Genomic DNA, 24,918 nt, shown 5'->3' with positions numbered 1-24,918 from the left:
TAAACAAGGCCACAAGGTGTCAGCATAAGGCCGCTTAAACAGACAATGGAGAAAATCTGGCACTGGGGATTTCTGGGCTACCTCAATTCTTTCCTGCATAAAAGAGGATCTGACCAGATTCCAGGATTGGCCGACTCTGCCAGGCCTGAGAGACAGAGACATAATGAGGTTTTGCCGTGCCGTGTCCCTCAGCCCTGCATCCCAGTTTTTGTTCCTATGGTCCCTCCCACCTATGGGCCCTATAGACTTTGTCTCCTTGTGGAAGACCCATGGAATGTGGGGCTGGAGATCCCAGTCCTCACACCCAGCTCACCCATGGCCAATGCCTCTAGTACTGTCTAAGTGGCACCATGGCTTAGCTGGTTTCAATTGGAACCTCCTACACTGGCTTCCTTTCCTTGCCCCGCTCTGGCTTAAACACCCTGGGTTACAAGATGCTGATGGAATAGAATGACCTTGATCTTGTCCAGGTGTGGGAACGTACTTCAGGGCACAGATGCACTCATTGGGGAGGCTCCATGTTTCCAGGGTTTTGACCTAAGGAATGTGGGCTCCTTCCTTTCAAACCTTAGCAGCAGACCTCCTCAAACTGAGGGCATCCCCTTTGGCAGTCCTACCATGGAATCTTGACTGGTTTGGGGTAAGTCCTTCAGCCTCTCTATTCCTCCTTCAGCTTGGAAAATCTCCGTCAATATCAACAGATGACCCTGAAAGTAGCTCCTTGCCACTTTCAGCATTTTGCAGCAGACAGTAGGAGGAGGCACATGCTGCAGAGCCTCTAACCCATAAAGTCCCAAAGCAGAGCAAGAGTCATCATGAAAAAATGCCTGTTTCACCCTAATAAGTGTGGGATACTTCATGCACATCACATGGGAACTTGAGGCCTCTATGTGCCCCAGACGTGAATCAGAGTCACTAGCATCTCTGCAGCCTTCCTCATCCAAAACCTAATGAGAAGTCCCACCTGCCCTCCAACCATGGGATAGTTTGGCTCTAAAGAATCTATATCTTTTGGGGACCCTTTCCCATCACTTTTGAGTTATCCTCAAGTCTGAGTCTCTTCCCTGCTGAAAGCCCCATCTCTCCACATATGTACTCTATCCTTCCCATTTAAAAAAGAGTTCAGGCAAGGGCTTGGAAAGATAAAGGGAGAGGGGAGAATTAAATCCCAACATGAGCTAAAAAATCTGGGTAAAATAAATCCCCAAGGAGTGAGGGGCTGGACTGTTGGAGTGTAGGGAGGGTGGACTGGTGGCTCTCTGGGGAGTGCATATGTCTTTACCTCTTTGGAAGTCTTTGCTCTGCTTCCTGCTCTCCATCAAGGCTATAAGCAGAGGTTTCAAGTTCCCACTGAGACTTAGTCTAATCAGGCAGAATATCTGCTGCCAGCTCTGAGCTGGTGCTGTGATTGGTGTTTCAGCCAGGCTTAAAAGGCTGTGAGTCTGGCCAGTCATCCTACCCAGAAGTCCCTGTGAGTGGCCAGTGCTGACAGCATGTCACTTGCAGCCATGTGCTTAGTGCCTAGCACCATATATGGGGGGTAGGGGGTAGGTTAAATATGGCCAGTGAATGTGAAAAAAAACTCCCACATGAGTCCTCTGCCAAAATAACATGAAAAAAAATGATTACACTGTGCCACACGTGTGCTGGGAACGATTGAAAAGTCATTTTATTATTATTTTTTTTACTTTTTTTTTTACACTTAGGCCACGCCCCCTTTTTACCAGTGCCACGCCCACAGACATTCCAGGGTGTCAAGTGACTGCCAACTGTCACTCCAGTCAAGCCACACCCCCTCCTCACCCCCTCCACGCAGTCTCCACCTTCTAGCTAAAAAGGAGCACTTCCGGCTTATGCCCACACCCACATACGTCCTTCCATCCTTCCACTGGGTCAGGGATGGGCCAAAGTCCCACCCCCCAATGCACCCATGCCCTAGTGTGGACAAGTGCCATAGTCAGCTGCCCCAATACTACTGAGCTGGCGCAAGGATTCCCAAATTTGGAGGGGCTTGGAGAAAGGCGTGGAGGGGACGAGGAGGTGAGGGCAAAGCCATTTTCAGTTGAGCAGGTGCTGTGCTCAACAGTGGAGAGGCTACCCCACTTCTAGGGGCCCCTTTATCATGCACTCTCTAAAAAAGCGCTTCACCGTTTCTCCAGCCTCAGCCTCGTCCCCTTCCACCTCCTCCTCTACGTCGACCCGGCTGGAGGGTCTGGGCACCACAACCAGAGCACCCCCTGCTTTGGCGGCGACTGCTAATATTGGCCCAGCCAGCGGATCATCGTCCGGGCAGTTTCGGCAGAGAGTCTTGGGCACCAGTGATTCCCCGGTCCTCTTTATCCACCGTCCGGGAGCTGCGGGGACTACGCAGCGACTAGAGTACAGGTAACTGGCCTTCCCTCCCCTGTGCTGTGCCCTCTGTGTGGGGGAAGCTGCATTTGTAATGTGCAGGCATGGGTGGGCTGGGGGCTTCAGACAGCCAGGAGCCTAGTCTCTAAAAAACAGGGAAGACCTTCTTTTACTAGAGGGCCCAGCAGAGCAAGCTTCCTAAGAGTAGCCTCCACTTTGGAGAGGACGGGAAAAACAGTTGGAGCGGGGACTCTTAGAAGGCTGCACAAAGGCACAGAGCCTTTTGCAGGAAAATCAGTTTTCCTACTAATCTCCCAGGCCAAGCAGGAGGGGCAGGGGAGGAAGGCAGTGCCGCTCTTCCCAGCAGGAATGCACAGCTGTTTCTCCCAGTGTAGAAGGCAGGGTTTTTCTGCATGAGTTTCCTCTTGCTGAATCCTCCCACCCCGCATGTAGTCCCAAAGACCACCAGGACACTGTGTGGAGGGGCCAGGTCCTGAGATTCGGAAGCTGTTTCTCTTTTTCATACCACTTTAAAATTAAGCTTCCCTCTGCTTGCTCCCTACACCTCTGAACCACCACCGAGAACTTGGAGTGAGAAGGACCCTGAAAGGACAATGCCCTCTGTCTCCCCAAAAAGGGTTTTTAAAAGGAAAGCTGCTTTTATCCTGGTGGCATGTCCAGCTCCCCGGCCACCCTCAGCCTCCCCTGTCCACAGAGTCAGTGTGGGGCATGTTCGTGTGTGAAGTCTTGCCCCTGTGTGCTGGATCCCAGGAGACTCAACCCACCCAGTGTGGTGTTTATGGGGAGGGGGTCCATTTCCCCAGAGAAGCCCAGACCTCCCCCACCATGCCCCCCACCTTCCCAGAAGTCCCCTTCCCCCTCCCCTAGTGGCCCTTCAAATGCAGAGCCTTTGTCCTTCCATTTTTGCCCCCTCATGGGGTGGGGGTCTTCACTTCCATTCAAGTGGTTGTGTGGGAAGTGGAGGGGAGACCTTCATGTTCTGTGTTGTGGCCTCTCAAGGCAGATCCTCTGTGTGCAACTCCCAGCCAGTGCCCAGGCAGAAGCCTACCCACAGCCAGGAACTGGGCTGCCCACCCAGCAGGGGGGTCTCCTGCTTTTCCATCACAGTTGACAGACTTGGCAAAGTTTCCTCTTGCCACCTTCTCCCTCCCTTGTGCTTTGAAAAGGGGGAGATAGACAGCCAAAGGGACAGGAGGGAGAGACAATGATCAAACCCTCACAAGGTGACCCTCAGCAACCCCCCCACCCTACAGCAGCCAGGGCAGAAGAAGGGGCCCCATGCTCTGGCTAGAGAAAGATTTGCAAATATAAATAGAAAAAGGGCTGGGGTATAGCTCAGAGGTACAGCATAACTGGGTTCACTACCTAGCAATTGGGGGGAAAAATCATCTCAAAAATATCATTTTGCTTTTCTCTAGGGGCCGAATAATCACCACTGAGCTCGTGAAGGAGGAGGCGGATCCCAGTCCCCAGCCCCAGGATCCCAGTTCCCAGCCCCAGGAACCGGCATCTCCTCCGGCTGTGCCCCCTGCTCAGCCTACCCCTCAGCCTGAGCCCCAGCAGGTCAGGGCAGCCAGAGAGCCCAGTCCAGAGGTGAGCTGCTGTGGCCTCCGGTCCAGGAGATCTCCTCGCTCCCAGAACTGAAGCCAGCCGGCTGCCAGCACCAGCCCCTAAGAGGTAAGTGTGCTGGCATCTTGGGTGGGGCAGAGGCGTCCACTGGTACAGCTCTCCTTACATCAGGGGTCCCCTTGAAGAGCTGCACCCCCCAGGCACAGATGTGAATCCCCCCATTTCACAGTCAGTCAAGGTTGGAAGGTCCATTCAAAGTCACACTGCTGGTGTCTGGAAGTCAGGTGGTGGTAGGCTCCAGGTGCCTCTCTGCCTTGGGAGCTCAGGTGTGGGCAAAGCAGGTTCCCCGCAGTCTCTGCAGCAGGCTCTGCAGCACGGAGGTCCTTGGAGACTCCTGAGAGGAGAGTGGCAAAAGTGGGCAGGAGTCAGAGGGAGAAGGCAGGCCGCACAGGGGCAGGCAGGGTTCCAAGTGAGCCCAGATCTGAGAAGGGGGGAAGAAAACCGAAGGGGAAAAAGAAAAAAATCTCCAGCTGGGAGACACTGAGAGAGCCAAGGGAAGCTGGGGGGTGTGAGGCTGGTGTTCTGCCTCTTGGAGCTGCCAGGCTGTGGGGCCACCAGCAGTGGCTTGACCTCTCTGTACCCACTGGACAAAGTCTGCTTCCAGCCTCCTGGCTGCAGGGTGAACAGCAAATGAGACAATGACCAGAGGCATTCTGAGCACCGTGAGGGGCCTTACAAGTGGCAGTGTCACGATTCCATTGTGTTCTGGAGGCCAGCAGGGCTTCCTGTGAGTGAGTGAGTGGGGGCTGGGGGGCGGGTGGCTAGAAGCAGCCTGGGGCCAGAGCCGCCTCTGACTCTGCCGGAGCAAGCTGGGTGGTGGCCACCACTTCATTGTTCAGGTACTGGGGGGGGGGGAGGCCTGGGTCCTGGGCACCATTGGAGGTGGGGGGCACAAGGGTCTGTGTCCTTGTGCGTGACTGGCAAGGGACACAGGCCTCCTTCCAGAGCCTGCAGGGAGGGACCCAGCCAGTGACCCCTTCCAGGCCGCTTTGCCCATCTCAGAGAGAAGCCAAGAATGTTCTTTTAAAGGTATCTTTTTAGCTCAGACACTACATGAAAGAGTCACGAAGTGGTGTAGCAGGTCCTTCCCCAGAGCACTGCTCCCTCCCCGGCAGCCCCAGCCCTGGCCACCCCACACAGACCCAGACCTACCCTACTGGGGCTTCAGCTTTTGTCTTGTAGATCAGCTGCTGGGTGGCTGGTCCCAGGTGTTGACGGTTCCGGTGGGCCTGGGTCCCTGGGCCAGGCTGGCGGGGGTGACACCTGGGTCCTTGGCTTCCCAGGCTGGCGGGGATGACACCGGCTGTGTCCTCTCAGAGCAGAAGGTCTGCGCCTGTGCCCCCTGTGCCTGCGCCCTGCGGGGACGAGGGAGGGTGCTCAGGGGACCCTTGAGATCCGAGCTGGGTTGGTAAAAAGCTGGGCTTGGTCCCAGGGCGAAGGGGAGCAGGCACCTCGGAGCTTGAGCCGGGAAGAAACCGGGGAGTGAGAAAGGCCCACACAGCAGGAGCGCGGGGCCTGGCAGCACCGAGCCAGTGGAGCCGCAGGCAGAGGACACCAGCCGGGCTCAGGCTTGGTGGGCTGAGTCGAATGAATCTGTGAGCCAGGAGACCAGCCCTGCTTTGGTGCCTTAGCAGCCGCAGGTGGGGGTCGCCTCTGGGGGCTGAAGTTACTGCTGGCCACACTCTTCTGGCACCAGGATATTCTCAGGCTGCTGCTAGGACCCTTCCTACCTTGGGTAGCCGGAAGTAGGGGCAAAGAGAGGGCTGTAGGGGAGAACCCAGTCGCTGTCCTAGCTGGGGGCAGGGCTGACGATCTTTTTGAGCTTCAGGGTGACCCGGCCTCCCGCCTGTCCCTTCAACCACACTTCTGACTAAATAAGGCTAGGCGGAGGCTCTCGGAGCAGTCCCGAGGGGGAGGGAGAACATGCGTGCCCCCCTCTGGCCTGGCATGGCCCCAGGGCCCTGGTGGCTCTGCAGTGGGCATCCCAAGGTGACCTCAGCTTCCTTCCTACCTCTGAAGAGTCCGAGCTGCGCGTTTGAGTGCGGTGGGTGGCTCCTCCGACAGGCACTTCTGCCAGGGCAGAAAGCAGAGGGTGGGTCTCCAAATGCACCACTGATGTGACTGTCCCTCAAGCATCCCCCCAAAGGAAGAAAGCCCACCTCTGAAATGGAGTTTCACCCCAAAGCCTTGCCTATTCCCAACTTGGGAAGCAGGCCTGAGGAATGGTGGAAAGCCCCTAGCGGAGCCAAAGGGAGCCCTGGGTTGGTCCTTAATAGAGACCCTCAGCAAGGATTTGAAATCCAGTCTGGTCTTGCAGGGATTGGGGAGTGCAAAGAGACTTTTTAAAAAATGCTCCCCATCCCCAAATTTACAAGTCTGCATGCAGCACCCGGCATGCTCGGCTGGAGGCTGCCTCCTGTCTATAGGCACACCCGTGACAGGCCAGAAGGCCTGGGACGGGAGACAGCAGGAGGCTGGTGGGAAGGGGAAGGGGGGCAGTGGTGGGTGGGGGGAGACAGGCCAGATGTTCCTGGAATGGGACACAGGGGTGATTGATGTGGACTGGAATCTGAAAGGGGAACATTCCCCACGTGCCTCGTGCTCTGCGTGGAAATGGGCTGCCTTTCTTGGGGGTGGGGGCCTCCCTGTCTTGCCAAGTTTATGTGAAGATGCCTAGGCCCTGCCTGGGTCCCCACACCAGTCCGGTGTCATTAACCCCTGCCTCCCCCGAGTGTCAGGATTTGGGATGCCCCCCTCTCTATTCCGGGTCTTTCAGCAGGGTGACAGTAGGGAGAAGAAATGCCTGCTGTTCTGGCACCCAGGATTCCTACATCCTACTGCCCCCAGCAGTGCACCCACTCTGGCACCCCCACCAACAAGCCCCGCTAGGGTCTCTGCCCCTCACTTCCAACATGGCCCAGTGCTGAGGGGGTGGCCTTGTTCCCAGCAGCACCATGTACCTGTGTGTGGGTTCAATATTTGCCTGTAAGGAGCTGGACTCTTCCCAGCCGGGGTGAGAGGCTTGTGAAAATTCTCTTTGAGAAAACGAAAGGAGAGCTCTAGCTCTCCCAGCCACCGTACAGTTCTGCGCCCCCCCCCCTGCTCTTCCCCCCATTTTCTCCTTTGCTTCCCCGTTTTCTCTCCTCTTTGTTTTGCCCAAACAAAGCTGGTTTCGCCCTTGTTTGGGGGCTGGCGAAGGCCGAACGGCGCGCGCGGAGCGCCGGGGCAGGAGGGGGGTGAGCGCCTGGGGTGCTCCGGGCCCCCAAGCTGAGCCAGGGACGAGCCTGCCCCCGCGGCGGCCGGGCCGCGGCTTCGCCTAGGCTCGCAGCGCGGAAGCGCGTGGGGCGCAGTGGTGGCGGGGAGCCTGCAGGCCTCCTCCGCGGCGGCCGAGCCGGGAGCCGGGAGCCCTGGGAGCACGCGGGGAGCCGCGCCCCGGCCGCTCGTCCGCAGCCCTCGAGGTTCTCCGTTTCACACAGTCTCGGGCTCAGATCAGGCGCCACGGAAGCCCTCTCCGTGACGAGAAGCGAAAAGAACGAAAAGCTCATTCCCTCGGCCGTGCGTTCCCGGGCGCCCAGGGCTACCTGCACGCGCCACCGGCGCCCGGGTTTCCGAGCCGCCGCGGTGCGGCCGGCGCTCGCGTCCCCCCGGGAGGGCGCCACTGCTCCGCGCGCGCGTCCCTGGGCGCGGTGGGTCGGGCCGCGCTCCTTCCCGCGCCGCAGCTTGGCTTCTCAGATGCAGCCTCAGATCTCCAAGGTCCCAATGCTCGGAACAATTTCCCTGCTTTCCCCGAACTCCACCATTACTTTTTCTGGGATCCTCCAAATTTAAACACTGCTCCCCGGGGCCTGTAGATTCAGCGTTTTCACAGCTCACAATAATTTTTTGAACTTTAATTTCCAAACATTAAAAAAAAAAAGACCCTGCTGACTTCCTCAGAGGTACACTACGTGGTTGAAGCCCCAAAATTTGTTTTCTCTGAGGTTCTTAACAATTTTACATACACCCGCCCCAAGATCCTAGAGCAACCCGGATCCCCCAAATTTCAACTGGAACCCCTTGGTCCTGTGGTAATGCTGACAAAATCTCCTGGCCCTCCAGGATGTGGTCAGCATTCCCCCAAAACAAGTAGAATGTTTCCGTGTCCCTAAATTTTGAAATATTAATTTTAGGGTTTCCTAAATTGACTGTTCTGACTTCCCTGTATTTCAGCCCTGTTTCTGATTCACTACTGTCTGGAACACTATCCACCAAATTCTACAATCTTTTGTCCCCAACCTTTTCCCCTGAATTTTACACGTGGAATCTCAGGTCTACTCAACCCTCTGAGCAATTTTCCTAAACCCCTCAAAGATTGAACATTGTTTCCTATGCCTTCTCCCAAGTTTAGGCATCATACCCAAAGCCCCTTCTGAATAATCTAATTCTGATTTCCTGATCTCCATAAAATTAAATAACGCTTTCACCAATAATCCCTCGAACTCCATAAAATTAAAAAACGCTTTCACCAATAATCCCCCAGACTCATTGAGCAGCACCCTCCCACACACCACCACCACCACCATGGGCCACAAGGATTTGGGACCTTCATTTCCAAGGCTATACAAGCTTCCTGGCCACTAATCAGATTCTTTGCAATGTAGCCACTGTGACCCAGGCACCAAAAAACAGGCTGAATGATTACCTAAGATATGATCAAGTGTGAAAGAGGGTCTTCTACCCTCTCCCAAATCCCAAATACGTGGAGGCCCACGTATTGTGGTCACAATGTGTATAAAATCAACCTTGAGCAGAGCCTATTTCTTGTTCTTCCAGGCGTTCTTGAATGTCCCCGTTTCCCCAAATATTTTGAGCTTTCTCTCTGCATCCACAACATTTTAAATATTAAAAAAAACTCCCTGGGTCCTCCTAGTTTACTGACAAGAATCGGGTTTTCTAAAACTCCAATACCAATCCCAAATCCCAGGGTGACACTGGACCCTTTTCCTCATCTTTGCACATTCTGAGCTCCCTCAAATATTAGGTGATGCCCTCCAGCCCCCAAACACACTCAGTATTATCCTTGAGTTACAGGAAGGTATAGATCTCCCCCCGCCCCCCGCTGAAAAGTATCCATATTTAAGCAATATTTTCAGCAAACGCACTGCACACTGCCTACAGATCACAAGTTTTGGACATCAATTCTCCAGGCTCTATAATTTAGAATTTCTTAATCCCTGTTCCTCAAATCAGATATTGACCCCCAAGTCGTCCAAGGATCCTGAGCAACTTCCATGAATTATTGGATTGAAAAAATTATTTTCCAAGATCTCCAAATTGAAGTACTTAAAACAAATTGAGATTTTTTTTTTTACCTTCACAGAACAACTGAGATTTTATTAAATTTTAATGAACTTTATGCCCCATGCCCTGAGTCCCCATAAGTTTAAGCAATGTTCCATGGGCCCCCAAAGCACACCAGAAAATATCCCTGGTCCCACAAATCCTAGAATTTAGAGGTCTGTGTTGTATAAGTTTTCTAACTACTAACTTGGTTATCTGAAATTTAGATATCAGGTAACCAAATTATCAGAATTTAGATAGTTTCCATTGGGTAATTTCCATGGATCCCCACATTTGGACTATTTTACTGGGGCTCCCCAAATGCAAACATGGTCCAGGAAAACATTTAGCCTTCCCCCACCTTGTTCAACAAAAATTAACTAAGTAAAGTCTATTTTGCCAAATTAAAATATAAAATGACATTAATTCTCTGCATTTCTCAAATATACTGCTTACAACTCGGGTTCCCCAAAATTTAGAAAATGTTTCCCAAGTGGTTAAAGAACTTTGAGGATTTTCCACAAAGCCGCAGTAATTAGGAAGGTTATAGTGCTGTGAGTATCCAGGCCACTGACCTGCATTCTTAAAACGTGGACATTAATTCCAGCTTTTTCCTCTGACCCATTAAGAATTTGCCCAGATCCCCAAAATGCATGTTTTTCATCCCTAAAATCTTAGGCAATGTGCCTCTTAGATTCCCCCAAATTTCATGTAGAGAAAGTTATTCGATTCAACCAAAAAACCTCGCCCCCTTCTATTGATCTGGGATTTCGTGGGTCCTCTAGTTGCTAAAATGCTGAGTTCCCCCATTTCAGATTCGGATCACTACGACCCCCATTGCATGGAGGAATTTCCTTCACTCCCCAAACTTGGATGCTTTTTTTTTTTTTTTTTTTGAGTCTCAAATCTAGCCATTAATCATGGTTCCCCCCACTAATGAGTCTCCTCTGGGTTCCTCTGCTTCAGGACACTCATTCTCTGGGCTGCAAATAAGACAGAGCTCTGATTTCCGATCCCCGAAATTTGGGCATTGTTCCCGGCCCCGCCAGTCGCCCTAGGCTTCCTCAATCCTTCAAGCAGTGGGCACTGGTTTCTGGCCTCTTCTCGGCTCCTACGGAATCCCCAGAGCAACTCGGGTTTTGGAAATTTCTCTGTGTGTGCCGCAAACACACTTAGGACGGCCGTGCGACCTCCAGGACGTGGGCAGTGCTTCTCCCGCGTCCAGGAAAACGACTGGGCATTGCCCCCAGTTTCCCCCAAATTTGGGCATTGTCCCCGGGTCTTCCAACGGACTGGGCGTTGCCCCTGGACATTGGGGACTGCCCCCGGGGTCTTGCTCACCTTCAGCAGAGTCCACTGCTTGCCACAGAGCGCTCGCCCGCCTGCTGCCTCGGCTCCTCGTGCACCCGCGGACACAGCCTCCAGCTTCGCGGTGAGCTCCCCTCTGTGCTGGTCCCGTCACTCTGCGGCCCCAGCCATTCTCCTACCCGCACCCGCTGCCCCTCCTGGTGCTTGTCTATGGCGGCAGCCCCAGGCTGATGAGAGGCGCGGGAACCCGCTGCGTGCTTCCCGCTCAGCGGCCGCAATCCCTCGGGCTGAGCGCCCCGAAACTGGCGCCACTTTTGTTGAAAGATCTCAACTGTTGGAAAGCGGCGTGGATCCCCCGAACCGGTGTGGGCAGGGCGCTGGGTCGGTGGGATGCGGAGGAGAGGCGCTCCCCATCCGGGCGGCGCGGCGCCTCCAGGCCGCGGGGCCAAGGACTTGGGGAGGCGCGCGCGGAGCGCGGGCGCAGTGATTGATGGCGGAGCAAGGGGGCTAGCTGGCGCGCGGGTTTCCGCCGCCCGCGGCCCCTTCCTCTCGGCGAGGCGCGGGCAGCGCGGGCTGCGGGGGGCGGGCGGAGTGCAGGGGCTTGTGAATGGTTTTGACTTGGCAAAAATCACAATGCCTTCTTACATCGTCCAAACTCTCCAGGAGATGGTTTCCCCAGACCCCCAAATTATCGTGGTGGCCCCTGGGGCCGAACCCGAGTCTACGCAAGTCCAACGCACTGAGGACGGGGGAACCATTATCCGGATATTTTGGGTGGGTCCCAAAGGCGAGCTGCTTAGACGCACCCCGGTGAGCTCGGTCATGCAGGTAGGATTTGAGCTACTTTTCCCGCCCTGCTTTTTTCTCTCCTGACGGGCGCAGCCTCCGCAGACAAGTTCCACGCCTGGCCCAGATTTGGCCGGGCCCAACTGGCCTGCGCCGTGTCCCGCACCTTGCAGCCGCCTTGGCTGCTCCGGGCTCCCGCGCGGCACCGCGGCACCGGGGGGCGCTCCGGATCCGGCTGCGACTCGAGGTGCTTCAGAGCCCGCTCTGCCTGCTTGGGCAGGTGGCGACTGTGCGCCCCACCCGAGCCTGGGGTTTCTCCCCTCTCCTGGCATCTCCCAGCTGGGACCCCAAACCCAGAGCTGGGTCACCTGCGCCGGGACTCTGACGGGACGCCCCGCCACGTAGAACCCTGACAAGGCACCGGGACCCCCCACTACCTAGGGTCGGGGATGCTCGTCCCGCGCCCGCTCCGCACGAATGCAGGGTGCCCTAGCACCCCGGAAACCAGGGATGAGGCCCCAAATTCTGTCGAACGGGGATTCGATATTTCGTTCAACTTTTGCGGCTCCCAGCCCCCCACCCCGGCTTCGCGTCCGCGCACCCCACGACCCCCCCAACCGTCGCCCCCCGGGCCCGGGGCCCCCAGCCCGCGTTCCCTCCGGTGGCTCGAGTTGCGGGGGCGGTCCCGGGGCGGGGCAAGGGCCCTGCGGGCGCCCATTGGCGCGGGCGCTTGGCCAGCGGGGCCCGAGCGGGCGCCGAGCCGCGGGGTGGCGCGGCTATAAGAGCCGGCGTTGGCGCCCGCAGTTCGCCTGCTCTCCGGCGGAGCTGCGTGAGGCCAGGCCGGCCCCCGGCCCCCCCCTTCCGGCCGCCCCCGCCTCCTGGCCCACGCCCGCCCGCGCTCGGCCCGCCAGCGCCTCCATCCGGGCTGGCGGCCCCGCGTCGACGTCGTCCGTCGCCTCGCTGCTAACTCCCGTACCGGGCGCCGTCGGCGGGGCCGCGCTCCGTCGGGCCTGCGGATTCCCCGCCGCCTCCTCCTCCATCTACCTCAACACCCCGTCCCCGCTTCGCCGGAGGAGGCGGTCCCCCCCGCAGGCAGTCCGGCTTGCAGGCCGCCGGCGTTGTCATCCCCCGCGCTCCCCCCCAGCCCTCCCCCGGCGCGCAGCCCGGCCGCTCCCCCTTCCCCGCTGCGTCCCGAGCGGCCCCCGGCGCCGCCACCGCCTGCCCCCCCCCAGAGGCCCGGGCTTGCGACGGCCGAGGGCTCCGTCGGCCCATACCGAGCTGGGCGCCCGCGGCCTGGGTGACGCCTCCTCTCCGCCCCATTCAGCACCGTCCCCGGCCCTCGACGTTGCGCTCTTCCCTTGGCTTCTCCGCCCCGCTCTCTCTCCGCGCCTGGCGCGGCCCCGCTCTCCCACCGCCACCTTTCCCGGGCTCCCTCCCGCCCCCCCCCCAGATCCTTGCCTCCAACTCCCTCCCCCCTCAAGCCCGCCCTCTGCCTTCGCCTACCAAAGTGGATTAATTATACGCTTTCTGTTTCTCTCCGTGCTGTTCTCTCCCGCTGCGAGCCTGCCCGCCTCTCGCTGTCCTCTCTCCCTCTCGCCCTCTCTCTGGTCCCCCCCCTTTCACGTTCACTCTGTCTCTCTGACTATCTCTGCCCCTCTCTATCCTTGGTACAACAGCTGACCTCATTTCCCGATACCCTTTCCCCCCCGAAAGTACAACATCTGGCCCGCCCCAGCCCGAAGACAGCCCGTCCTCCCTAAAGAAGCAGAAGAGTCCCCCCCCCAAAAAAAGCCATCCCCCCGTTCTGCCCCGTCGCACATTCGGCCCCAGCGACTCGGCCAGAGCGGCGCTGGCAGAGGAGTGTCCGGCAGGAGGGCCTTCGCCCGCTGTTCGGCTTGCGCTAAAGCAGCAGGGAGGTGGGCGGCAGCTTCGCGGCTTCCAGGTAAGCGCGGGCCGCGGCTGGGAGGGCAGGCGCGGGCGCGCGGGACGCCTGGCCCTTCCTCCCGCGGGGTTCGGCGGGGAATGGCCCGCCAGGGACAGAGGTGGGGCGGGGGTCCCGTTCGCTCTCCGTCGCTCTGCTGAGTGGGGGAGGGGGAAGGGGCATCGGGCTGCGCCGGGGAGGTGTGAGCCGTCTGCTCAGGCGACTTCCTGGTTGGCCTGTGGGTCCAGGGGGTTGCTGAAAATGTGCTATTTGTGCCGTGCGGGACCCTGTTGCTTCAGGGTGCTGGGTAATGAGGAGGGGGGCAACGTCCCAGAAGCCCACCCTGGCGTGTTGACTTGGTGCCAGCAAGACTGAGAGGAAAACTGGGTGGGTGGGGCCAGGAGGGGCGCCGAGTTGGCAAAACAGCCATGCCAGGCGCCACATTTGCAAAAGATTCTCCCGACACCCCCTATCTCTGCCCCCAACATTTCCAGTGGAGAATCTGGGGAGAGGGGCCGGTTTGAATCTCAGAAGGACAGGGGTGTACTGCTCAAAGAGGGGTAACTTGTCCTACCCTTGGGCAGCATGGAAGTTTCCATACAAGGAGGTGGAAAGGAGCCCCCCCGCCCCCATTGCCCTGTGCAGAAATGGTCTGGGGGTGCAAACTGAGCCCCCCTCGTGGTACTCTGAGGAGGGATGGACCAGGGCTGGCGTTGGGGGGGGTGCAGGAGAAATGGGACTGGCTGGAAGGAGGGAGGGGGCGGGTGCAAAGGGGGCGGGGGGAGTGGTCAGCAGGGAGGGGGTGGGATAGGGTGGAGCCGGGGCTGGGCGGAGCCGACTTAGACATAAAAGCCGAGGCACTGACCAGCTTGCAAACTGGACATTAGCTTCTCCTGAGAGAGACTTCCAGCCTCCTCCTCTTCCTCCTCCAGCTTCGGCGAGCCCTGTCCAGAAGCAGGTAACAGGCCTGTGGAAGAGGCCCTGCTGCCATCCTGCTCGGCCTGCTTGGCGGCCCAGGGTACTGCCCAGCCTCAGGCCTGGGCCCTGCAGCGGGCCTGCTGCTCTCACAGGCTCTCCTCTCCCCAACCTCTGCCCTGCGCTCCCACCTGTTTCCCTGCCTCCTCACCTGCTCCTTTCTCTTCCTTCCTTCCCCTCTGCTTCTCTCCTCCAACAACTTTTGGGCTTTTTCCCCCCCCCCCCCCGGCCCTCACCTGTCTAGCACCTCCACATGCCTCTTGGCCAGTCCCTGGCTTTCTGCTGATACCCTGGGCTGGACCTGGATCTAGAGTGGTCGGGTGTGCGGAGGGGTCTTCACGGGCAGCAGGATGGAGCTGCCCCTCCACTCACTGCAGCCGGGTGGCCAGCCACTGTTTGCTGCTAGAATTTAGAAGGGGCGGTAGAGGGAGGCTGGCTGGGGTCCTGTGGAGAGGTGGGCAAGGTGACTTTTAGATCCTCCTGCAGAACTGGCTAGTGCTCCTCAGGGAGCTTAAAGAGATGGTTTCTTATTTCCCGCTCCGTCCTGCATATGATTTATTGCATCAAGAAACCCCTGGGCCTGCGGAGAGAAGGCTGGGGCTGCCGGCCTGGAGGGCTCCACCTTCCGCAGGGGCAAGGGCAGCTGGCGTGTTTTCCCAGCCTCCCACCAGTAACCCTTGCCCTCAAAGCCTTGGGCTTGGAGGGGGTGTGTCCTGCCATGAGCCGCCCCTTCCAGGTTGGGCCTGGAGGGTCCTGGTGTCTGGCCTCCCAAGTGGCCTGACCCGCTCCCTCCAGCTCCCTCCGTGGAGTTTGTATTCCAGTCGGGAGATGCTCTGATGGTTCTGGAGGGACTCGGGTCCCTGGCACTGGGTGGTGTGAGTAGAGACCTGGAAAGGGGATTTTTGGCTTTCTCCTGAGTTTGGGGGCACCCGTGACGGGCTGCATTTGGGCTGTGTGATCTGAGAGCAGTGCTCTCTGAGTGTGGGCGGCATGGTGGCTCTAACCATTGGGTCCTTGACCTGAGCTTTGCTAGTGCAGCCTGGAAGGGAGAGGGCAGGAGGGGCTAGCCCAGCAGGACATGCCTGCGGCTAGGGAGGGATGGTCCGCCTGGATCCCCCTGTCCTGCTGGGGGGTGGGGAAGACAGGGACCAGTCAGTCCTCTTGGAGGCACATGCTCCACAGTGGGGTGGAGCCATCTGCCATCTTGGCAGGCCTTGGAAGGGAGCAGTGGTGACGTGACCTTGGGTTGGCCCCACCCCCACGATGTCCCAGGAGGGAGGCCAGTGTCCAGCACAGCCCCTGTGGCTGTGGGTGTGGCTCAGCTCCTGCAATTCTGACCACGGTCTGGTGGTCCCCACACAAAATTGCTGCCATTTCCTGCAACTCAAAGCCGTGGAGCGCTTGCGTGGCTCCCAGAGTCTCTCCCTTTTCCAGGCGGCCTAACCCTTCAAGCATGTGTGTTGCTTTTGAAATTAAAATAATGGCATCAAGAAAGCTGGGCTTTTGGATTTCAATGACTTTCAGCTTAAGGAGGGGGGGGCACCTCTGGGGGGGAGAGGCCTGGACCCCGGGTGTGGCCGGCGCTCACTGTGGTTTCTCCCGCAGATACCAATGGGGATCCCAATGGGGAAGTCGATGCTGGTGCTTCTCACCTTCTTGGCCTTCGCCTCGTGCTGCATTGCTGCTTACCGCCCCAGTGAGACCCTGTGTGGCGGGGAGCTGGTGGATACCCTCCAGTTTGTCTGTGGGGACCGCGGCTTTTACTTCAGTAAGTAGCTCGAAGGGGTGGGGCGGGTGGGGGGTGTCCACAGCAGGCACTTAATCAGACATTGGGATAGAGCCCCCGCCCCCCTGGCCTGAGGTGGAGGGGCCCCGCCCTGACTCTGGCCCCTCTAGCAGGTACTGAGCCACAGTGGGAGGTGGCTGGGGGTCCAGGCTCAGGCGGGGAATGGGGGCACTTGCCTTTTTCCCTGCACCATTTTAACGGGGCCCATGTGCTTGTGGATGATCAGATGTCAAATCTGACAGATCTCAAATCAATAAGAATTAAGCAAACGTGGCTGGGGGCAGGGCTGTTTGTACTCAGCTTGGGAGTAGGGAAAACACGGGGCTCTAGGGCCGCACTGTGGGGTGCTTGACCACTGCTCACTCATGCTTCTCTCTCTTCATTTTCCAGCCTGGGGAACTGGGGGACACTTGGGTGGGGCTGGAGGGGAGGGGCCTCAGGAATGTGACTCCTCTTGCCAGCATGGACTGCCTGTCTACCCCTGGCACTGGCCAGGTGGTCTCTTCCTCTGCAGCCTCTACTTACCTACTTGTGAAACGGGCTCACAGAATGTACCTGCATTTCAAAGCTTCTCTCTGAAAGGCACTGCTGCTGCTGCTGCTGCTGGATACCCTTGAAGCCCCTGCTGCCTGGCCCCTCTCTTGCGCTCCCTCTCGCCTGCCTCCTTGGGGGGGCAGGATGTGGCACTGCGGGGGGCCTTGGTCCTTGCTCTGGGAGTTGCTTCCCTGCACTGGGCTTTCCTAAGCAGAGAGCTGGGCCGAGCCCCTCGTGGGTCCCCGAGATGGGGCTCCCTGTCCCTACCCCCACAGATGACGCCTGCCCTTTGGCGCTCCAAGGTGAAGTCCCCAGCGACCCCGTACTCCCAGCGAGCCTCGGACCTGAGTACCTGAGTGCCGTGGGGGAGAGGGGGAAGACGGGAGATGAGAAGAGAGCGGTTATGCGGCTCCTCACTCCTCCCCTCCCGTCTTGTTCTCTCCTGCCCGATCCTCCTGGTCTCAGCGCTTGGGGGACTCCAGGCTCTGAGGCCAAGCCTGGCCAGAGCCCCGAGACCTGGGGCCACACTCATGTGCACCCTATGGGGCCGCGCCCCTCGCTGGGCTCACACCCCACCCGTTTTCAAACCACCTGCACGTGGGCTGTGCCTGATTCAGACAGGAGGCAGGAGGCACCAGAGGCCAGGGGCTGGTCCCGCAGCAGCCTCTTTTCTCTCTCCTTTCTGGGCTCTTCTTCCTGCCCACTCTCGCTTTTCTCCCCCCTCCCCGCAGGGTGATGGAATGTCCGGGCCTAGCCTGAGGACAGGGGTGGCTGCCTCTTTCTGCGGCCTTCTCTGGGGGGGGGGTCCTGATGGGTGTTAACCTCCACTCTTTGTCCTGTGGGTCTTCCAGGCAGGCCCGCAAGCCGTGTGAACCGCCGCAGCCGTGGCATCGTCGAGGAGTGCTGCTTTCGCAGCTGTGACCTGGCCCTCCTGGAGACCTACTGTGCCACCCCCGCCAAGTCCGAGAGGGACGTGTCTACCTCTACGACCGTGCTTCCGGTGAGCCTGGCACCTCTGCTTACCCAGAGACAGGGACAGGACGTTAGGTATTTGTTTTAGCAGCTGGGACTTTTTAGCCAAGGGACAGGGGTGCAAGGGACAGGGGTGGGGCAGGGGCATGGATAGGTCAGGGGGAGCCAAGTTTGGAGCTGACACCCACCACCAGCCCCTTCCTCCTCAGGGCAACTTCCCCAGATACCCCGTGGGCAAGTTTTTCCAATATGACACCTGGAGACAGTCCGCCCAACGCCTGCGCAGAGGCCTGCCTGCCCTCCTGCGTGCCCGCCGGGGTCGCATGCTAGCCAAGGAGCTGGAAGCGTTCAGAGAGGCCAAGCGTCACCGTCCCCTGATCGCCATGTCCTCCAAAGATCCGGCCCACGGGGGTGCCTCTTCGGAGATGTCCAGCAATCAGAAGTGAGCCAAATTGTTGTAATTCTGCAGTGTGTACCATCAGCTCTGTGACCTCCTCTTGACCAGGGACATTTCCATCACGTCCCACCATTCAGATCTCTCTGTTCCATTTCTGCCCTAGGGTTTCTCCCACCCAGCCCCCATGCCCCGCCTCCCCACATCAGGCGACTCCTCAGCCCCCCTCCACCGGGCTGAGGGAATGACACCACCTTCAAAAAACAAAACCAATTGGCTTTAAACATCTTCCACGGAGACCCTTCCCCCAAATTATACATCCACAACTAAAAGTTGAAAATTTAAACCCCTAAATTGTTATCTCACATACACTATATAGCCCCACTTAAAATTCAATTGACTTGTTCAAAAACATCAAAAACACTAATTCCCTTTTTTTAAAAAACTACTAAAAACTACTAAAAAAAAATCAATTGGCTAAAAAAAAAACTAAAAAATTAATTGGCTTAGAAACAATTGGCAAAATAAAGGAATTTGGCACGCCCCCCCCCCCTTCCTTCTCTTCCCCTTTGGACCTTGAGTCAGATTGGCTTGGACTTGGGTCCCTAAACCATCCAGAGAAAGGAAGGGGCCCTGCTGCACCATCTCCCACAGCGACTCCCAGGCTCGTCCTTCACTCGACTTACCATCATGGGTCACCAGGGAACTGGGCGAGGGACCCAGTGAGACCACAGCCCGGGAAGGGAGCATGAAAACCGAAACCTCACACATAAATTTTAATTGGCACAACCCCCTCCCCCAAAATCTCACATCTCATCCCCTGCCTCAGAAGGCACACAGCAGCCCCCAGCCACACACACTGAACACTACCCTCAACACATTGCATACACACTCACACACACCCTCACACTCACACACACCCTCACTCACACACATACCCTCACACACACCCTCACTCACACTCACACACACTCACACACACCCTCACTCACACTCACACACACCCTCACACACACCCTCACACTCACACACACACTCACTCACACTCACACACACGCACCCTCACACCCCCACAAAACTAGATGAAGCGGTGAGAATCGCTCACCAGCGCCCCTTGCACAGATCAGGCCTAGGTCCATCCCAAATCCTCTGAACTGTTTTCATGGTCTGAGCTCCCTTCCTGCCCACGCTTTCGGGGCCAGTGATGTGGGGCATTACATCTGCCTGGGCCGCACAGTAGGGTGGGAGATGGTGCGGCCCAGGCCCAGGCAAACGGTTCCATCTTTCCCCATGAGGGAGGTGCCTGTCCCCACGGCCCCGCTGCAGTGTGAGCCATCATGGTCCCCAGACCCCACCAACGTCCATGCCCTGTCCTTGTGTGTCAGCCTGGCCGGAGTGAGGGACGAATCTGGCCAGATGGAGATGTGGAAGTCAGCAGTCATGTTCCCAGAGTAGCCAGGCCTGGGCGTGCATCTGGAGAGACCTGGGGGGACCCCCGGCATGCCCAGGAGACTGGCCCTGATGTGGGGAGTGTGGGAAGTCTGGCGGTTGGAGGGGTGGGTGGGGGGCAGTGGGGGCTGGGTGGGGGGAGCTCTGGGGTAAGAAGTGGTCCCGGGAGGTTTTGGCTGGATGTCAGGAGGAAAAGCAGTTGAACTTGCAGAATTACCAAGAGAAATTAGATCCCAAATTTTACGTCAATTGATCTTTTCCCCCCTTTTGTTTCTTGGGGCATATTTTCCTTTTTTTTTTTGATCCCTCCTTAGCTTTTCATGCGCTCATCAATTAAATTACTCCCTTTCCCTGTAACAGGGGAGCAGTGACAAAGTATGGAGCCCTACCACCGGCTCCCACACCTCCTGCTCCCCGCCATTTATCACCCTTGATTTGATTTTTTTTTTTTAATCTGTCCCTTTTGCTTGGGTTGAGTTGGGAGTGGAGCCTTCATGGGGTTCCGGCCACTGTGCCCCATGGAGAAGCCAGAGGGGAATTGAGAAGGCCGCTTCCCGGCCTGGCATCCGGGGACTGTGGCTGGTCCCCGGAGGTTCTGAGGGGCGGAGGAGGGCTGGGGCAGTGTCTCCTCAGGTGTCAGGAGGGTGCTCGGAGGCCACAGAGATGGGGCCCCCGGCCGGCCTGTGGCCGGCTGGGGGGGAAGGGGCTGCAGATGTGTAAGCAGAAGGGCTCCATCAGGCGGGAGCAGGTGGCCGCCCTCCGCACACTTGGGGAACACTCCCCTCCCTCTGTGACACCATGCCCGCTCCTCAGCACCCCACCTTGTCCACAGGAGGTCCAGAGCTCTGTGGAATCTCCTTTGGTCAGGGTGGGGTGAGGCCAGGGAGCAGGGGAGGTCAGGAGGCTCTGAGCCCGCAGAGCAGGAGAGCTGACCATCAGTGGGGTCGCTCGGGCCCTGAGGCCCGCGGGTCTGGCAGGGCTGTGGCAGCCACCCACAGCGCCTAGGACTCTGGCAGGGACCTCGGGCGGCTGGAGGCCTACCTCACCCCCACTCCTGCCTCCAGTGCAGTCCCCCTGCACAGCAGTCCGACTAGCAATCTAGGGGCCTGAGGCTTCTGGGCCCTAGCGACAGGACTGGCATGACCCTGGGGGCGGTCCGTGCCAGCCCGACCTCAGCACAGAGGGTCCCTCAGCAAGTGCCTGGAGAATGGGCCATTCGGAACATTGGAGAGAAACCAAAGCGCAAAGTTGTTTTGATTGAAGAGTCGGATTGGCCTGAGATCCAAAACACTGCGAGGCACCCTAAATTCCCTGCCCATTCGGTGGGACACCCACCCACAAACAGTGTTACGTTTTGCCTCGCTGGGCTGGGTGCTCCTGGGGTACTTGCACTCTGCCCTCTGTGTCCCCAAACGTATGGCTCTCCCTGGGTCGCTGGCCATCCTGACCCGGGCACCCATCTGGCCTCCCGTGCCCTAGTGTGGTCCTCCATCTTGTCTCTTCCCCCACATCCCCCCCCCAAACTGTCTTCAGCAGGACCCCCTCTTGGGTCCCTCCCTTTGCCATCACCTGAAGACCCCCCACGCGACGAACACCTGTGTCACCTTGCCGCCTGTGTTGGTCCATCATGCAGCGGCCCTGTGTTTGCCTCAACTTGACCCCTTTAACATGCTAATATTTCTGGCAAAATCCAGTGCTTGGGTTTTGTCTCTAACTTGTTATCGCTCGCAATCCCAATAAAGCATTTAAAATTATTTTCTGAGTTCTTCCCTCTTTTACTGGGGAGGGGAGGGAAGGGAAGGGGAGGGCGGGGATGATTGGGGAGGAACAGGGCAGGGGGTTTGGAGGGGAGGGAAGGCCTCAGAGGTGTGGACCTCTTGGTCCCCCCCAATCACATAAGGACAGGGTGGGACTCCCCCTGAAGCTGGGGGCTGGGACAGTGTCAGGCACCCACTGCTCAAAGCAGAGGTACTGTGAAGTGGGAGAGGGCTGTGGCCTTTTCCAAGGGAAGAGTCAAGGGTCATCATGCGAACCCCAGGGTTGGGGACGGGGCTCATCACCTGGAAGGCTTCCCTGCCTATTCCTCTCCTGGACCCCACCCCCCAGACAGAAGGGGGCAGTCCCCAAGCTCAGGAGGAGGTTGTAGCTGGCACCAGATACTTGAAGGCTGGATGGCCTCTAGCCCCCGTGGTGGGAGAGGGGCTGGGCAGCCTGGAGAGGGGCTTCCACAGTGAGAAGGAGCCTCCCGGTTCTCAGTGTCTGGTTGGTGTGGCCTCCCACCCTGGCCCTGGGGACTCCACTCGTCTGCTTTTCTTACTGACTGGGTGCTGAGCTGGCACCCAGCTGCGAGGGTTCGCAGTGGCAGGCACACTGCCCAGGAACTCCTCTCAGACCCCCTTGGGGTGAGCAGTGGTCAGAGGGGGCTGCCTCGAGGGGTCAGGGTCAGCCTTGAGGGTGAGGAGGACTGGGGGTTGGATCTAGAAGGCAGCAGGCCCCTCTTGAGGCAGCCCCAACCAGGCAGAGGAGAAGCTGGCGTGGGACCCTGCTCCGTGGGCCGAGGTGGTGTTAACCCAGCTCCCATAGTTGCCTCTGAGACCCTCCTGGGTGGTGGGGTGGAGGCCCAGCCCTGAGCTGCCCTGAAGCCCCTTGCAGATCTTCCCCACTAGCCCCACCCCGGAATCTCCCGAGGCCCACTGTAGTCCTGGCCAGACCATCGTCCTCGGCCCCTGAGCTCCCTAGGCCTGAGTGGAACGGGGGTCATTTTTCCCCAGGCCTGCTTCTCCTGGACCTGCGGCCCTGGGTCAACTCACACTGGCATTTGCTGCACCCCGTGCCCTCTCTAGCTGCCCCTGCCCCATCCCCGGGGCTCCCCTAGCAGCTTCCTCACTCCGTCCCCCACCCCTGACGTCCCCTGGCCTCCCCCAAATCCTCGGGATGACCCACCCCTTTGCCCAGTTCCCTGGGTCAGTCCCGGCTCTCAGCAGGGTCCTCTAGGCCCACCCTGCCCTCACCTGCTGGGCTTGGCCAGCCCCTCCAAAGGTGTCTAGGACTGCCTAGGGCCCTCCCTGCCTCTTCTCTGCAAGTTCTTGGTTTATCCAGAATCTGCACCCACCCACCCCCACCTGCCTATCTATCCATTCACTCACCCACCCACTCACCCATCTACACATCCACCTATCCACCCACCCACCCACCCCCCACCTGCCTATCTATCCATTCACTCACCCACCCACTCACCCATCTACACATCCACCTATCCACCCACCCACCCATCCCCCACCTGCCTATCTATCCATTCACTCACCCACCCACTCACCCATCTACACATCCACCTATCCACCCACCCACCCATCCCCCACCTGCCTATCTATCCATTCACTCACCCACCCACTCACCCATCTACACATCCACCTATCCACCCACCCACCCATCCCCCACCTGCCTATCTATCCATTCACTCACCCACCCACTCACCCATCTACACATCCACCTATCCACCCACCCACCCATCCCCCACCTGCCTATCTATCCATTCACTCACCCACCCACTCACCCATCTACACATCCACCTATCCACCCACCCACCCACCCCCCACCTGCCTATCTATCCATTCACTCACCCACCCACTCACCCATCTACACATCCACCTATCCACCCACCCACCCATCCCCCACCTGCCTATCTATCCATTCACTCACCCACCCACTCATCCATCTACACATCCACCTATCCACCCACCCATCCCTCACCTGCCTATCTATCCATTCACTCACCCACCCACTCACCCATCTACACATCCACCTATCCACCCACCCACCCACCCCCACCTGCCTATCTATCCATTCACTCACCCACCCACTCACCCATCTACACATCCACCTATCCACCCACCCACCCATCCCCCACCTGCCTATCTATCCATTCACTCACCCACCCACTCACCCATCTACACATCCACCTATCCACCCACCCACCCCCACCTGCCTATCTATCCATTCACTCACCCACCCACTCATCCATCTACACATCCACCTATCCACCCACCCACCCCCCACCTGCCTATCTATCCATTCACTCACCCACCCACTCACCCATCTACACATCCACCTATCCACCCACCCACCCATCCCCCACCTGCCTATCTATCCATTCACTCACCCACCCACTCACCCATCTACACATCCACCTATCCACCCACCCACCCACCCCCACCTGCCTATCTATCCATTCACTCACCCACCCACTCACCCATCTACACATCCACCTATCCACCCACCCATCCCCATCCCCCACCTGCCTATCTATCCATTCACTCACCCACCCACTCACCCATCTACACATCCACCTATCCACCCACCCACCCACCCCCACCTGCCTATCTATCCATTCACTCACCCACCCACTCACCCATCTACACATCCACCTATCCACCCACCCATCCCCATCCCCCACCTGCCTATCTATCCATTCACTCACCCACCCACTCACCCATCTACACATCCACCTATCCACCCACCCACCCACCCCCACCTGCCTATCTATCCATTCACTCACCCACCCACTCACCCATCTACACATCCACCTATCCACCCACCCACCCCCACCTGCCTATCTATCCATTCACTCACCCACCCACTCACCCATCTACACATCCACCTATCCACCCACCCACCCATCCCCCACCTGCCTATCTATCCATTCACTCACCCACCCACTCACCCATCTACACATCCACCTATCCACCCACCCACCCCACCTGCCTATCTATCCATTCACTCACCCACCCACTCACCCATCTACACATCCACCTATCCACCCACCCACCCCACCTGCCTATCTATCCATTCACTCACCCACCCACTCACCCATCTACACATCCACCTATCCACCCACCCACCCATCCCCCACCTGCGTATCTATCCATTCACTCACTCACCCACTCACCCATCTACACATCCACCTATCCACCCACCCATCCCCCACCATCCATTCATTCACCCCCGTCCACCAAACCATCCACACTGCTAGTCACCTATCTACTGTCCTCCCTCCCTCCCTCCCTCCCTCCTTCTGTCTGTCCATCCACCCCTCCATCCAACCAGCCACCCGGGCATCTAGCTAGCTAACATGGTCCACCCATCCACACAAACAGATGGGCACCCCTGTATGCAGGACGCTCCAGGCCGGGAGATGAGCAGGTGCTAGAGAGGGGCCTGGAGGCTCTCTTGAGCTGGGCAGGCCCTGAGGTATGCTGAGCCTGGAGGAGAGACCTGAAGAGGTGAGGAGGTGTGTGCAGTGTGGGAGGGCGCGACGTGGGTGGGTCTGGACTGTCGGAGCAGCACCGGGGCAGGGTGGGGCTGCAGCACAGGAGGGGTCCAGTGTAGATGGTGAGGTCCAGTTGGAACAGGGGCCAGGGGCCAATGCCATTAACCTAGCAAACACAGACCACTCCCACGGTGAGAAGTCTGGTAGCC

The 24,918-nt window shown here is 58.3% G+C and overlaps 1 protein-coding gene across 6 annotated transcripts; it reads left to right on the top strand.

Annotated features, from left to right (window-relative positions):
• Positions 1–3,906: 3,906 nt before the first annotated feature.
• Igf2 (insulin like growth factor 2) lies at positions 3,907–21,197 on the top strand. Of its 6 annotated transcripts, none has more exons than XM_078045349.1 (4): positions 3,907–4,047; positions 15,914–16,078; positions 17,473–17,628; positions 17,810–21,197. In XM_078045349.1, exons 2-4 carry the CDS (start codon positions 15,920–15,922, stop codon positions 18,044–18,046), a joined length of 552 nt encoding a protein of 183 aa, XP_077901475.1. In that variant the 5' UTR covers positions 3,907–4,047; positions 15,914–15,919; the 3' UTR covers positions 18,047–21,197. The 6 variants fall into 6 exon arrangements, with proteins under 6 accessions (XP_077901475.1, XP_005340826.1, XP_077901476.1 ...); XM_005340769.5 differs by lacking the exon at positions 3,907–4,047 and adding an exon at positions 13,189–13,354 and having other exon boundaries at positions 15,914–16,076; positions 17,480–17,628; XM_078045350.1 differs by lacking the exon at positions 3,907–4,047 and adding an exon at positions 13,220–13,354.
• Positions 21,198–24,918: the final 3,721 nt, after the last annotated feature.

This window comes from Ictidomys tridecemlineatus, chromosome 4 (genome assembly GCF_052094955.1).
Source record: "Ictidomys tridecemlineatus isolate mIctTri1 chromosome 4, mIctTri1.hap1, whole genome shotgun sequence".
Taxonomy (NCBI): Eukaryota; Metazoa; Chordata; class Mammalia; order Rodentia; family Sciuridae; genus Ictidomys; species Ictidomys tridecemlineatus.
Note: the sequence above shows the minus strand (reverse complement) of the source record. Positions and strands in the feature narration are given on the sequence as shown.

What these genes read in the sequence shown, in the direction of transcription:
- Igf2 (XM_078045349.1), top strand. Translation starts at nt 15,920, where the DNA reads ATGGGGATCCCAATGGGGAAGTCGATGCTGGTGCTTCTCACCTTCTTG. An exon ending in ACCGCGGCTTTTACTTCAGT is followed by an intron (nt 16,079 to 17,472) that starts AAGTAGCTCGAA and finishes TGTCCTGTGGGT; the next exon opens with CTTCCAGGCAGGCCCGCAAG. An exon ending in CCTCTACGACCGTGCTTCCG is followed by an intron (nt 17,629 to 17,809) that starts GTGAGCCTGGCA and finishes CTTCCTCCTCAG; the next exon opens with GGCAACTTCCCCAGATACCC.